The sequence below is a fragment of the Grammomys surdaster genome, unplaced genomic scaffold (assembly GCF_004785775.1).
Source record: "Grammomys surdaster isolate TR1022 unplaced genomic scaffold, NIH_TR_1.0 254, whole genome shotgun sequence".
NCBI lineage: Eukaryota > Metazoa > Chordata > Mammalia > Rodentia > Muridae > Grammomys > Grammomys surdaster.
This window is the reverse complement of record NW_021604695.1, coordinates 2,527,668-2,543,230: the sequence shown is the minus strand read 5'-3', so window position 1 is coordinate 2,543,230 and position 15,563 is coordinate 2,527,668. Positions and strand designations below refer to the sequence as shown.

Below are 15,563 nucleotides of genomic sequence, written 5' to 3'. Positions count from 1 at the left end.
GCAGGTGTTCATGGGTGACTAGGAGTGGCACTCCTTAGCAGACAGTACAGGTACATCACTCACACAAGAGCGAAAATCCCTAATTAGACTCAAAGGCTATAAATACCCTAAAGAAGGAAAGTGTGAAGCTATGATGGAGAGGAAGCAAGGGCACTAGAAGCAGGTAGTGGTAAATGAATATCATCAAATTTCACTAAATGAACATACATTTTCATAGAATGAATGAATATTAATGAAAACATAAATGCACACACAATTCTTCATTCATGCCAGGCCAGTTATAATTCCATAGAAAGAAGAAATGAAAGGGGTCTCACACAATTATAGAACTATGCTACGTGACATAGTCTTAGATCGCTGTTATACTACCATCAGTTCACTTGGTGACTACAATCATCCATCCTCGAGGAGCCTATACTCATGAGTACCTTCACATATGGCAGGATGTTTCATGTCACTCATCCCTGAGACCAAGGATTTGACAGGAGGCCATCACATAAAACTATGACCAAAGGGACACCATAGCTGTACCATGGATGCCTAACATTGGGCTGAAGGTTAGGTGTCAAGTTTATACATAGACCCTTATGAAACACCATAAAAGTCCTTTCACAGGACTGCTCACTGTCATCACATCTGTGGCCCTGTCCATTTTGACATTGCATGCTCTTGTCCAACATCTTCACAATACAAGGCAGCAACACATAAGAAAGGTTATGAGGATGTAAAATAAGAAGAGGACAGATAAAACTCTTTACACAACACTCCAAAAACACATTAACGAGCTCAATTCATTGGCTTCTCCCCAACTCAAGGTCGAAAACACAATACAAGGATCCATCAGGCTCCTAAAGGCATGGCACACATTCTGTATGACGTGCCTGCTCTGCCATCCAAAGATCTGCTCTGACAGGCACAGGAACATGCCAACAAAAGCAAGAACAAAGATCAGCTGCTATTCTGGAAAGCATCACCTGTCCTATCAGCACATCGACATCAGGCCCCTTCCTCCATCATGACCTTTCAAGGAGGCACTGGATGGGCTATAAAAGGGAACACATGGTTCAGGTTCACAGCAGAAGCAGGAGCAGGAGAAGCAGCTTCTGAAGACAGCAAACCTTCAACAAGGGGCAAGGTAAGGACTACCCAGAAATCCACACAGAAGGGAAAGGATGGCAGAAGGACCATGAAACAGGTCACCTCTGGACAGATAGCGAGGGCTTACTCCCTGGAAATCTAGAATGTTCCTCTGCTGCTGAACTGCAGGACATTAGGCCTACAGTGGGCTGAGGGATAACAAAGGCCTAACAGACTGCTTTAAGAAAATGGGAAACTGAGTGCTGGACTCCCGACACATCCATCAGTTCAGCACACATGAACTCTTTAATAGACACACATGCCTTTCTCTTCCTCAGAATGTGCTTAGGCAAATGGCATGCTGATTAGAACGCTGAGAGGTCAGAGAGGAAAGGGAGAAATCTGGTGAAAATGTGAGATTTATTTTTAAAACAGCAGTTTATTCAAGACAAGGAATGTGCCACTGGCATCACTTTACTGAAAACACCTTCTGATGCTGATGGCAACGTAGTGCTGGTGCACGATGCAGACCCAAGCCTGCACCCATCCTCTAAGATTGAGAACTTTTCACACATGGGTCAGTTCAGTTCTGGGAAGACTCAGTCCCTGAAGACTACAGGAGTAGGCTAAGAGGTTAGGGTGAAGCAAGATTTGAAAGATGAGAGGAGGGGAGTAGAGACAACATTTTGAAACAGTATCAACTGATTATCAGAGTGGTACCAGTCACAAGTGAAGGAGGAAATTAGTGGATAGTGTCGCCACGGGAGCCATATATCAGTCAGGTTCTGTAGCGATTCTATGAAGTTGGGGTTGTGGCTGCAGTGTTGGCGAATGGATTTTATTATCAGGGACTCATAAAGGGCCCAATTTCAATTACCCAAAATTCAATGACTTATCTTGGGGTACAGATTTAACTGAAGGGATGAGATGACAATCTTGACAACTTTGCAAAAAGTGGGGGAAAAGACCCACACCCACAATTTTTCAAAACCTGACAAGCAACATGGAAGAAATGCCACTGTCCAACCATCTTGTAGAAACAAGTCATGGGCACATACCTCACCACCCCTCTAAAAGTTACAGAATGGCCAGTCAGATCACTCAGCTGGTCAAAGTACCTGGCACTAAGCTTGATGACCTCAGTTTGATCTCTGGAACACAAATGGCATAAGGAAAGGACCAACTCAAACATGTTGTCATGTGCTTAAACACATGACTTAGAACACATATGCAACAAGAGAAAGTAATGGATACATGGAATTAGATTTAAGACAGGCCAGGCAAGGTGGTACACAGCTTTATTCCCAACACTGGAAGGACAGAGGCAGGAAGATCTCTGTGATTTCAAGGCCAAACAGGTCTACCAAGCAAGCATCAGGAAAGGTATGTCCACAAGATAAAATCCTGTCTCAAAAGTAAATAGAGGTAAATGTCAGAGAAAAAAGCACTTAGAGCTGAAGGGAAAGCAAGGAGACAGACATGGTGAGGCAGGAAATAATCTCCAGAAGTCACCAGCACAGGTCCAATCTATCGAGAATGAGTTATGCCACCCAAGACAAGGGGAGCCGGGATCAGATGGGTTTTGCTGGTACAATCAGATAGGATTACTTAGGAAAACTCCTATACAAATTACTCACTAAGAAGATACTTGGGGGAAGGGACCTGAGATTGTAGGTAAGGACACAAACCTTGACACATTCACAGAGGACGACTCGGTCCCTGATAAGAGGCAGAGGACATAGGACACGGTAGAGCAATACTGTAAAATGGACAAGTCATGTGTGCAATCTCGACACTGAAAGCAAAACCATAAACAGGGACATCTATGCTAGGGATGATACCAAGGATGTGTGACGTCACATGACAGGGCAAAGTTATAACATGTACCACATGTACCGAGGAAGAGAGACCTGAGGACACATCTAGGTTTACATTGACATGTTGCAGTCGATTCTGACAGAACAATGAACCATGGGAGAAACACAAAGAGGAAAGAGGTGTTCATCAAGACATTTACTGCTATGTATCAGACCAAATTCAGATGATCAGAGAAGGTGGGGCTGTCAAGAATATCAATAACAGTTCTCACAGGAGCCAGGGAGTCATCTACACAAAGTTCAGGGACAGCTCTAAGATCCCTTGGAATGTGACGTTCGACCCATTTCTCTTCTTCAGGTTTCAGCCACAAAGATGTGGGTTCTCCAGGCCTTGGCCATCATGTTGAGCATCCAAGCAGGAACACTTGACCTGGTGGAACCACCCCCAGTGGTGAACAATCTTCCTGTTGCTCTGCCTGCTCCACTCAATCTCCCGGTAGGACTCCCAAGTTCCCCAGTCCTCAAAGGTCCAGCCAACAATCAAGTCTTACCTCCCAAAAGGCCTGTAGCTCCATCCAGAGGTGGCAAGTGTGCACCTGTAGCCAGATACTACCTCTCCAGTGAGAAAATCCATGAATGTAAGTAAGCCTCATCTCACCTCTCATCTTGAGTCCTGTTCACATTTGCCAAAGGCTGCTCATTTCTGAGCTCAGAGGGAGTTCAGTCAACTTCCTGAACAAGTGGCTTTAAACATGATGACACAGGAACACATGCTTGGTGCCTATAGAGCAAAGGGACCTTGGGGCGCACCTACAAATTCTGGTAAAGCTAGAGGATGAATCCAGCTCATGAAATGCCAATCTAGGAAATGGCAAAGCAGCTTGTAAAATTCACACAGTTTGACCAGGACAAGGCTATGCTAGCCTGAACAAAGGAACTGTAAAACCCCAAATGCTGTACAGTCTAACAATTTGCCTTCCAGTTGAGTCTTCCCATCTAGAGACCATGTCATACTACAGGTTCCGTCTTGCAGGGCCTCAACCTTTCCTCAACTCCCACAGGTCCTTGACCCTCAGCCCAGTGCTTAGCAGCAGAAAACAGAAAATTTAGCAATGTCCTGCAAGCCCTTAAATACATATGTTCTCTCAAAACCCACAGCATTTCCTAACTGAGATAAACATTGTCCTCAGAGATAAAAACTCTAATTCCCATGACTCTCAAAGGCTAAGAGCATAAAGAAGTAATTCTGTTTGAGAAACAGAAAATGGATAGGACTCATGGGACAAATAACAACAGGAACCCCTTGCAATTTCTTAGCAGCTCCCTAGAGCTCCAGGTCTGGCAAAGCCACACATCAGAGAATGGTAGGATAAAGATGGAGACCAGAAGCCAATGAACTAGTAGAGTGGATTACAACTAACATCCCTAAAAAGTGCAATTCACGAGGCACAGAACTCTTGGGATGAGAAGGAGTAGCTAGGTTGGAAAAGATGCTTCAGGGACTCCCTTCAACTGCATTTCTGTTGAGCCAAAATCATCTCTTGGCCCAATCATCTTCAGCTATACAGTCAGCAAGGCTGATCACAATCAATATTTCACTGACCTTTTTCTATGACATTACTACTACAGCCAGAAAGATAGGCATGAGAAAAAAGTAGTCTAGAGACTTGACAATTCTCCAAGCCATGGCTGACTCAGCCTCTTCAACACTTACCCTGGATTTCACCTCCCTCTTCCTACTTAAATCAGATCAAGGAAAAAACATAGGCTCCTTGCTGGCCACCAATGTCCAAGTCTTGGGCAAATGGAAAGGCACAGAGGCACGTCCTTCCAATATAACACATTCACGTAGCAAGAATCTACAAGATCAATGGGGTGAAAATGAAGCAAAAAGACCAGAGGAACCTGGGACACAATGGTCTAGATGGAAAGAAATTGTTCTTTTCTCTTCAAGACACTGACACTTCCATAGCCCCTTCGCCTAGTAACAGATAATGACACTCATAAACTTTTCCTTTGTGTACAAGCCATGCACCATATCCAGCAATAAGCCTTCAACAAAGACAGACACTGTGATCAGGGAAGACATGGATATTCTAAAGAAAAGACCTGAAATTGGAAACTATGCAGTAGGACAAACAAACAAGTAAAACCATGCTGGCCTGATGCCCTTTGCACGCATAATAGGACCACACCAGAATACTCTGAATACAAGTGCAAGTGCGCCTGGGCCAGTGAGTGGAATAATATTTTATACAATTTTTATTAAAAGTAAGTAAGAGGACAAAAGAGAACAAGACAGAAGAAAAAATGACAAACACAAATAAGTCTCCACCCTCATGCCGAACACATGTACCTTTGAAGAAAACACACTCATCATAGGTTAGCATCAGTGTGGACTAAAAGGAGCTGTTGACATCATGGAAGATAGATTTGGTTGACACAAGGCTAACTCTTATCTAGGGCAGGGACAAGACTAGAACTTGGAAGGCAGGATACAGAGTCCCTTTGTGCCCCATATTTCAAGATGCTATCTTCCAGAAAGGAAGGATGCTAGGGCTGAACTGACACCAGATCTTTCTCTCTCTCTTTCTCTTGATCATTTTTAGACCTCATGAACACACTGCCCCCACAGATTGAGGACATGGTGAAGTGTGATGAAGTTAACCTGGAAGGCCTGGTTGGGGCTGTATTAGACACAGTTGGGCACTCTGACCTGCTCTCCATCTTAGATATCACTTCCCTCCTAGGAGGGGTAGGAGGCCTTGGCCTTGGTGGACTCCTAGGCAAAGAAGGTAACGAGGATTCCTCAAAGCCCTCATCAGGCTCCAAGGCCACTGGTGGTCTTGGCCAGCTAATCCCAGAGGGCCTCCCAGGCAACCAACTCCTGGGTGGCTTACTAAACCTTGGTGGAGACAAGGGCCCTGGAAAAGGAATGCTGAATGGGCAAGGGCTCTCTGAACTCACAAAGCCTCTGGATGGCATAGTTGAAGATGTGAGCAACCTAAAAGGTTCTGTCGAGGACAAAGTGAGGGATATGGTCCCAGAAAGCATCAAGGAGCCAATTACAGATCTGCTCAAGATGGATATCAAAGACACTTTGCTCGAGTAAGTGCTTTATTACCCTGGGGTTTTGGACAAACAAGCTGCTTTGGGAGAACCCTCAGACTCAACCCATAGCAAGCCCAGGGACAGCCACCCTTCCATAGAGAAACATAGTTACTTCACCTGGAATTCTCTTGGGAAAATAGGACCAGGATTTTATAAGTTCAGACCTTTACATGATGGAAAGGAAAATTCCGGGGTCATAGGACTAGCCAAAATCACATGGTGGTGAACTCACCGCTCAAAGGTACTTCTCCTAAGGGCCACGCTGTTTCCATGACATACAACCGAATCTCTGTTGTCACTCTGCAGATTAAAGGTCTCACAAGTATCAGTGGACAGCACGGAGATAACCATGGGAGCTGATGAGATCGAAGTTCTCTCCTCAGTTACTGCCAACATAGAAGGAAAAGGGTGAGTGTGTTTCCACAATGCTTGTCTCGGTCAGCCTGGAGGAAGGTACATCTGCCCTATGCTAGAGTCAGACGATAGGGACACATGCTTAGACAGAAGAGGATTGGCTTGACATCCAGCCAGCCTTACACAGTAAAACATTATCTCAAGAAAGCAATATATACATAGTTATATATGTATATAAATCATATACATAGACTGAAGAATCAGTAGCAGCCCAGGCTTGCTCCTGGCAGATGTCTCTTACGCACTTCTACTCAATGCAGAAGGTCCAAGCCGAAGACTTGGGGGTGAACATTTGTCTGGTAGCTTGTGCCACAAATATTGGGTGACCTCCCCAAGGCTTCATAAGACAACTGTTTGTGAAATACTAAATAGCTGCCAAAAAATGACCAGGCCCTTCTTCATGTGGCAAGGAACTGAGAACCAAAGACCATGTGGTCTGGGATGCTCAGTCCTTTCCCCTAGAGAAGGACCATGGCCCAGGGAGTGAGTCAAGTTCTCAAATGCCTATGCCTCTGCTGGATCCCCACATCTCAGGCACCACTCCACTCACCCTCACCTTCCTCTCCACAGCCTGCTTGGAACAGTCGTCACCCTACTACAGTTTCAATCTAGCCTGGACGTAATAATGAAAATTGCTGTTTCCTCCAACAACACCCAATGTGTCAACCTTGATGTCCAAGACACCCACATGCATGTCAAGGAAATGAACATTAACTTGGTAAAGACGTAAGTAAAAACCTTTCTTTTCATTACTAGCTGGATTCGAACGTGTCTCAGAAGGTCTGAGAGGTGAACTGGTCCACCACAGCACACTAGACAATCCGTAAATGCTGACTAGGTAGAAGCTGACTAGCAACATCCCACTTTGTTGAACAACAGTCTTCTCACACCTACATTACATCATTCCTCCTGCCTGTTTTACAAACCCACCCAATACACTTGATACATACAGTACACTGACCAGATTCAAAATGCAAAAGCAACCATGTGGCTTGACAGCTGTGTGGCTCAGTGGCCTAGTTCCCCTCTCCTGGCCCAACCATAGCATGCAGGCTCTGTTGACGTAGGTTCACACTGACAAAGGTAGAAACACTTCTCAACCCCCACAGACCCAGCTTTCAGTTTCTTTACTTCCCTATGCTATGCCCAGGGGAAGATCCATTACATTTTCTTTAGCTAGAGTTTACACAGTTGTGACTTCAGATCCACAACTACACCAAGACAACAAACAGGACTGAGAACAAACATGCTCCACTGTCTGAAGGGTGAAGCCATCCAGGTGGACCTCGGGACTAGGTGTTCTGTGTTTTGCCCAGGTGCCTTTGCATCTTCCTTAAAGACCAAGCCAAGAGCTCAGGTTCTCCACATATTGAGAACACAGGCTTCATCCAGACTGCTTCATCAGTGAGATGTTTTCTCTAACACATGGACAAATCTAGATATACAAGGATCACTTACTTCAACATGTGTTCTTTGACAGAGTCACAGAAACTGTGCCTCTGCCTCTGCCTCTGCCCTTGAATGAGGTCATCCCAGTAGTACTGACAGCAAAAATCAATGAAAATGTAAGTCCAGGGAAGGGAAGGGGTGCTCCTGCAGAGAGCTAAGTAACTGTGGAAACACAGGGAGAGAGAAGCTTGCAGTCTGTAAACGGCCTGATGCTAGAAGAGACATAGGAACAAAGTGGGGCTCTCTGGAGCCCAAGGGCCACCATGGACAAGCAGAAGAACTGGACCATACTGCCTAGCAGCAGAATTACAAATCATGAAATATGGCAACCATGGATAACTTCAGCCAAGGAGAGGCTGGGGAAGTGTCACAGAAGGGGAAGCCAAGGGGGAAAGGGCAGGACGTGGTGTGTCAAGACAGGCTACTGAAGCTCTCTCAGCTAAGCTCCATGTGCTCACTTCACAGCTGGAGAAATCCAACTCCTGTGCCATCGTCCTCAATGACTTCAACGAGTGCAAGAACAGTGAGTTCTTCCGTAGAGTTCCTTTTAGACCAAACAGAGATGGCCTCAGCAACTTGGGGGAATTAATAGGGTGACACACCACACAGATGGATGTCTGGGTTGATACCCTCTAAAACTACAAGGACCTACACAGTCTCCTCAGCACAGAGAGAGAAGACAATGGCCTACTTGACCTTTCTTCTCAATGTACATGGCTTCTGACATATGGAAGAGGATAGGACCCAGTGCCTCTGAGGGAGGGGTCTGCCTGGATCTTCCCAACCCAAACACCTTTCAAAGGCAGCAGTGTATGGAGTCTAAATCAAGGGCATGCCCAGGCCCTCATCTCTCAGTGTCTGAGACCAGGAAACCTCACAGAATCCCTAAAAACACAACAGTCACAGTTGGTGGGACATACTGGGTTGAACCACCTAGAGAGGTGAAGTAGGGAACTGGGCATATTTCTCAAGTCCCAGAGTAGACAAACTGCAGGCCCTAGCTAGCCAGTCTTTCCATTTCCTCAACCAAAACAAAACAACCTAGATCCTTGCTGGTAAATCAACAATTCATAGCATCCCTGAGGATGTGGAAGCCATTTATGGCTGTATCTAGTGACTGGCAGGTAGACAGAAGTAGCTGTCCATACTGATATCTAGAGGAAAATGAGAGCTACAGAGTTTGAGGCAGAGCAGCCATTGGTGGTTGTCTGTGTCTCTCCATTACTTCCCCTCTTTTCCTCTGCAGCTACCGGCTTATTCAGTTACCAAGTTCATACTACCAGGATCTCTCCCAAAGGACTTGCCATCCTCTACTGTGTAAGTATTCACTGGCTTTTCAATGGCAATTGGATGAAGGGTGGAAGCCTACCTCAGCCACAAAAGAGATCAGGTGGTCAGGAAAGGAAACCATGTGCTCTTTTCAGTCTCCCGAGTGCCCAGCTAGGACAAGCTCAGTCTAACCCTCTTTTCCCTTCACCTGCACAGGACAATGGCCTCTGAGGCATTTCAACAGGGAGAAGCATTGCATGACCCAGCTCACATCTCCACTCTCAGTGACCTACACACAAACAAACAAAAACACCCTGCTCCTTCCAAACACCCACAACCCAACCAGGAAGGCAGAAGCAGGCCAAAACAAGTGAGGAAGGGGGAGGCAGAGTTAACTCAGCTTCTCTTCGGGAGCTCCATCAGAAAAGCTCCGCTCACTTGCTGAAGCACAAATAGATGCATAAAATGGGATGAGGCTCATCAAACAACCTGCAACACACACAAAGCACATAGATAAGTTGAGGTTCAGATCCTTTGACACACTACATGTGTGGTAACAGAGCCTGGCCCTGCACATAGTATGACATGTTACAGTCAAGGTGAGAAGTCAGGAGGTCTATACAAGATGTGCATGCATGGGTGATGAAAGACATGGGTCTCTCTTCTCGGTGTTCCTCACTGATGTGCTGACATCACTTCCAGAAAGAAGTTATACTTCAGACATATTACAGGAGAGAACATACAGAACAAAAGAATGAAATTGACGAATGACAGAGAGAAAGACAGAGAAACAGAGAGGCAGAGAGAGAGACAGAAAGACAGAGGGAGGGGGAGGGAGGATACTCAAGGAAATCCAGAATATCTTAGAACTTACTCCTCTGTACGATGAGTTGTGAAATTTGGGAGGGAAGGAAGGCAGGGGAAGGGAGAAGAGAGGAAGGGAAGGGGAGGGAAGAAAATGACTGAAACATGACTAAGCATGGCCCTTAGAACTGTGTCAAGTAGAGGATGTGACATGTGAACACACACATGCCCATGATATCTGTCAGAAGTGGCTATGCCCTTACAGCTGAGGATTTGTGGTCTCTCAAGAAAGCTGGACTGCCCTGACCTATGCTACACTGCCACCAAGACTAAGGCATCTTCTCTCTGCACTTACCCAGGGCCTTCACACCTAGGATAGTCTGGTGAACTCACAAAAATGTTCCTCTGCTTTCCCCTCCTTAGGCTAAAGCCAATATAGGCAACAAAACAGTACCTGTGCCTGGAGGTCGGCTGCCTCCAGATCCCAAAAACGCCAGCATTGCAGTAACCATCTCCTCCTCAACATTGAAGACACTTGTAAAACACGTGGCCAAGCAGAGTTCTGTTCAGGTGAGTGTACTCGATCAGCCACAAGTCTGCACTACCCTAGATATCAGCTGAGACTGTCACTTTGAGAAAAAGACTCATGCAAAGATTGAAAAGACCAATGACAGAGGACACACATTAAACGTAGCGATCAGGATGGGGCCTTGATGTCATCAGTGGAGCATCAGAAACAGGCTCAGGAGTCAGGGGTCAGGGGAGGGGAAGGGCAGTGAACATAAACAGTGCTTGTGTGTCATCTGCTTACCTACATACCATCAACAGGTGTCATAGCATAGAAGCATCTTCACCAGAGGCCACCATGGTCATCAGAGAGCTTTTAAGACAAGGGCAGAGAAACACACTCCATCTTTGAAAGGCTTGATGGAAAGGAACATTTCACAAGGTCGCTGCCCCAACATCCACGCACTGAAGTAAACAGAGACCAGGGGTGGGAAAGCTCCTGGCATTTCTTTTTCTCAGCTGTGCCAGAACCCAAACTGGGCAACCAAGCCTACAAACCAGAATGCAGTATCTTAACAAAGACAGAAGGACACATGCCTGCCTCATGATACAGCACCTCTGTCCTCTTCCCCACACTAACTGAAGTCTTCTTCTTCACAACAGATGAGTGGCCTGGAAGCACAAATCACCCATATAGTATTAGCCTCCCAGGAAAACAATGTGCTCAGAGTCCTGTATAAGGTTGACATAAGGAAGGATGGAGAGAACTTTGCCACTGGGGAAACGGTGAGTGCTGAGAAATGAAGGATACTGGGGTGGAAGAAGGACTTGGATGAGGGGCATGAACTCTTTCCAAAAGCCTGAGGCCCATTACGCCTTGGTGTCCCCACAGCAGAGGGAAAGGCCAGGTCCCCTTGTTTCACACATGCTCTCTTGTGTCATTTCAGAAATTATTCATCTCCCATGGCAGCAAGATTTCAAATTCCAAACTGGTACCAGACATCAAACTCACAAGGTACTACAACAGACCCTGTGGAACACACAGGCAGGAAGGGATCTGGGTCTGGGCAAATAATTCAATCATTACAGGAATAGGGAATTAAGGCGTACATGATCTCATTCCCATGACTATTCTGCCAAGCAGTGCCTAGCCTACAGCTGACCCACTTGAAATCAATTCAGATAAGACTTGAACTCTAAACTTGAAATCTAAACTTGAGTAGAACTGTTCTCATGTACCTAATGGTTCTCTGTTCTTTGTTGCTGACAGGTCTGAGCACAGTGTGGTACCCCCCGAGGCTGTAAGTTGACATGTCCTTGTATACTGACCCATGATAGGTGGGAAATCAGGTCAAAGCCAGACACACAGTGATTCAAGACTGGGGGAAAGAGAGGCCCATGGGGACTAGAGCACACACCTACTGTATAACAGAAACTCAGACTCCTAATGTGTTCTCTGAGGAGCTCTTAAACCATAGCTGCCCATTCCCAACTGACATTTGGGTGGAGGCTACAAGGAGCATACATACGAACACATAAAAGGAGACAGAAGACACTAAAAGTCTGGTGCCACGCGCAAGAGAGAGACCCACAGCAGGTGCCCAGAGATGAGATTAGAAAATGTGTCCCTTTAACACAATGAGAAATGGGAGTCAGGAAGCAGCTGATTCTATGGTGACTCCAAGGCCAGTAATCCCTCCACCTCTCCTTAGCAGGGAAGTGACAGAGCTTTCCAGGCTATGGCTAAGTTAAAAAGAACTGAGTAGGATTGACCCCTGACCTCACTCCGCTACTCATTGACAGGGGACACAGTCGTTTATAAGCAAACAGTAAAACTCGGGATGTTAAAGGGCAGAGTGTAAGGAGCATCCACTACATGCAGAGAGTAGAGTACTCCTACAGTAGCACCCAAACCCAGTACTGCAGTAGTGTGACTTTCCACAGAGGAGGGTGAGCAGTTAGGAAGCATGGGTGTAGGAGCAACACCTCATGCTCTCAAAGGAGGGTCACAAGAGAGAGAACGACCAGCATGTCAGAGACAGACTCAGACCTACATGTAACTCACATCAGAGCAGGCAGCAGTGACCAGCCACTGCCAGTCCTCCTTCCTGTAGCCTACAAATTGCTCCTGATGTCCTAAGGCCACCTGCTGTACATGTAGCAGAGTGACACTGATCAGGCCAATATCACTCCTCAAGGAGTCACAAGGGAAACAACACCCAATAGGGACTCCCAAAACTTCCAAAGTCAAGACCCCTAAGATACATGGAGATCCATCTCCACATTTGATCTTGACACATGACAGATCTGTCAACTAGAGAACCATAGGAACCAGCAGCCTGAGGTAATGCTCCTGGGGCTTTAGGCCAAGCACAGGACTGCAAGGCTCTACTGAAAATGTCTTCCCATGTCTTGCAGAAGGCAGAAGTAGAAGACATTATGTCTGAAGTCACAAAGAAGGCCTGGTCCAAATTCAATGGTATGTGAAATTAATAACAGTGACTGTTGGCATAGATGGTGCCCATGAGAGGTGGGAGGAGGACACATAAAGGCCCCAAATCAACAAGTACTAGGCCACCCCATCATCTGCCCGCATACATACATACATACATACATACATAGCACCTTCTCTTTCAAAAATGACAGCAAGTCATGGTTAATAGGGAAAACACATCAAGTAGCCTCCCAAGAAGCCTTGTCCACTGGTGTCTTGGGATTATGACCATCAGCGTATACAGCTGCATGGTGGACCTGGGTCACCCACCCCTATAGACATTAGGGTTATGACACTTCAAAGCTATGTCATACCTCATTGGACAACAATGATGACAGTGCCACATGCCAGGTGTATACATCCCTAGTTAGTTCTATTGTAGTGCCAAATAGTGCACTGAAAATGAGTGTGGCACTCTAGTCAGTCCATCGCTAGTCATCAGTGTTAGGAGTCCACCAGGTTCCCACCTGCTTTGAAGACCTCTCTTCCCATACACCATCCTATAGCCTCGGATGGGCAGTATTCATGCCACCATGTTAAATGTGTGTGACAGTGACTCCTCCTAGGGCCACATACAGGTCAGTGATTCCATGTGTGACTGTGGTCAAACCAGCCAATCAGGTTGTCATTTCCCTTAACTCCTGTCACAAGGTGATACTTCCTTTTTCAGAACTGCATAAAAAAATGAATATTCCAGATGGAGTGACTTCAAATACTTTAACCAACTCCAATGTCAAATTGCTGAGATCAGTAAGTAACAGAAATACAGTTCTTTTGTTTCTGCTTTGCTTCGCTTCACTTTGCTTTCTTTGCTTTCTCTGCTTTGCCTCACACACAAGACCTTGCACATACTCTTGAACTACCTATACAAGCAGTGTGAAATGTGACTCAGAAATGGCAGCTTCTCTCATATGACTCAAACCTTAAGCTGTCCTTGACCCCATACTTCCATACAGCTGGGCCCAAATCAATTCCAAGAGTGTCTGACTGAAAGAATGTCAGCAATTGTACACTTCATAATCCCATTCTTTTATACTGAACCTATGAGGGTGTCATTACCACAAGCCAGCCCTGACCAGGGAACAGACCACAGACCAGATGAATGACATCTCAGCTATAGCTACAGTGACAAGTCACACAGCCCACAGTAGGTTATGTGATAGCCATAAACAGTACAGTTACTAAACAGCCAGCATAGTGCCAATGCCAGCAGCTGTTTCACTCGGGATCTTGTGAACACAGGAGTCAGTGCCATATGATTGCTGTCTCTGTGTGGATCCTGACCTCATCTGCATGGATCCCCTCCTGCCAGAGGATTCACCTTCAAATTCCTTCTCTCATAGTCTAACCACTCCAGGGTGCTCACTGGCAGGTGTCCGCTCCCCTTCCCTTAAGCAGTGCTATGGCGATCTGTTGGGATAGATAAGTTGGCAATTCTCATGCCTGCAGTCAATTTCCAGAGTTAAAGGCAGAAACTACTGTCTTCCTCTCTCCTCAGACTGACATTCAGGCAGCAAGCTGAAGCCAGCACACTGAACCTAAAGTACTGAAGGACAGTAAAACCCCCTGAGGATGTTTCCATGCCTCTTTCACCCCATCCTTATGATTCAGGAGACAACAACAATGGTCTCCTCAGCACACCCAGGATCCCCTCTCTGCCTTGAGTGACAAGGACAAGAACAGCTGGAGGAAACAAGCATTGTTGTAATCAGCTCCTTAATAAACACTCCCTGCATGCAAAAGTGAGAGACGACTGGTTCCTCAACGCTGGGGCATAGTCATGAGCTTGCAAAGAGCATCTTACTTGGGGATGAAGAGTAACATGAGACAACTAAATCCCGTGACCTCGGGTGCTCTGGGCGACAATGATTAAACCTTTCTGCCCCTCACCTCCCTGTCTTACTGTGGATCTGGAGTGCCTCACAGAGGCTCAGGTGGTAAAGCCTTGCTCCCCACCTGGTGCTATTAGGAGGAGGGACCTGTGCTGCCTGAGGTAGTTGTTTAGGTCACTGGGAGCTTGCCCTTCAAGCAGATGGGGAGGCCTGTCTCTTGTGAGCACTTTGTTTCCCATGACCACGCACTGCTAGCCACAGGCCTAGAGATCAAAGGAACAACAGGTCACAGCCTGGGTCCTCTAACACTGAAGTCATATTATATTAACCTCTTCCCCACTGAAGACACTTACCGTGTTTGCTGATGGAAAGATAGCATAGTCCCCAACTCTAAATACTTCATTATGAATCCAGACCAACAGAGCTGGAACCCAAATTCTCCATGTTGAAAATGGAGAAGCCCAGTTTAAACACAAAACATGAGATGGATCAGAGCCTGACACCACTACAAACCATGCAGAAAAGGCTTTTTATGTCCCAGGTCAGTAAGTACAGTCCTAGCCATGTGACCCTGAATGAAACCCAAAACAGTAGTCACTTGGAGGATATTCTAAATAGTGAAATGCCTGCTTCATAGCTGTCTATTTAGATAGGGGGAGGAGAGGAAAGGAGGGTGTTGAGGAGGGGGATGGATGAGAAGGGAAGGGAAGGGAAGGAGAGGGGAGGGGAGGGGAGGGGATGGGGAAGGGGAGGGGAGGGGGGAGGGGTGGAGGAAGGAGAGGGGATGGG

The 15,563-nt window shown here is 46.3% G+C and overlaps 1 protein-coding gene across 1 annotated transcript in view; it reads left to right on the top strand.

Annotated features, from left to right (window-relative positions):
- The first annotated feature begins 3,267 nt into the window (after nt 1-3,267).
- LOC114627468 (vomeromodulin-like) overlaps nt 3,268-15,563 on the top strand; it is a 17,805-nt gene continuing 5,509 nt past the window's right edge. Inside the window, exons 1-13 of the mRNA XM_028775297.1 lie at nt 3,268-3,532; nt 5,504-6,002; nt 6,312-6,413; nt 6,990-7,145; nt 7,900-7,984; nt 8,334-8,391; nt 9,115-9,185; nt 10,365-10,511; nt 11,112-11,234; nt 11,396-11,463; nt 11,719-11,749; nt 12,867-12,927; nt 13,613-13,692. Of these exons, the coding sequence (XP_028631130.1) occupies nt 3,268-3,532; nt 5,504-6,002; nt 6,312-6,413; nt 6,990-7,145; nt 7,900-7,984; nt 8,334-8,391; nt 9,115-9,185; nt 10,365-10,511; nt 11,112-11,234; nt 11,396-11,463; nt 11,719-11,749; nt 12,867-12,927; nt 13,613-13,692 (1,746 nt within the window). The remainder of the gene's footprint in view (nt 3,533-5,503; nt 6,003-6,311; nt 6,414-6,989; nt 7,146-7,899; nt 7,985-8,333; nt 8,392-9,114; nt 9,186-10,364; nt 10,512-11,111; nt 11,235-11,395; nt 11,464-11,718; nt 11,750-12,866; nt 12,928-13,612; nt 13,693-15,563) is intronic.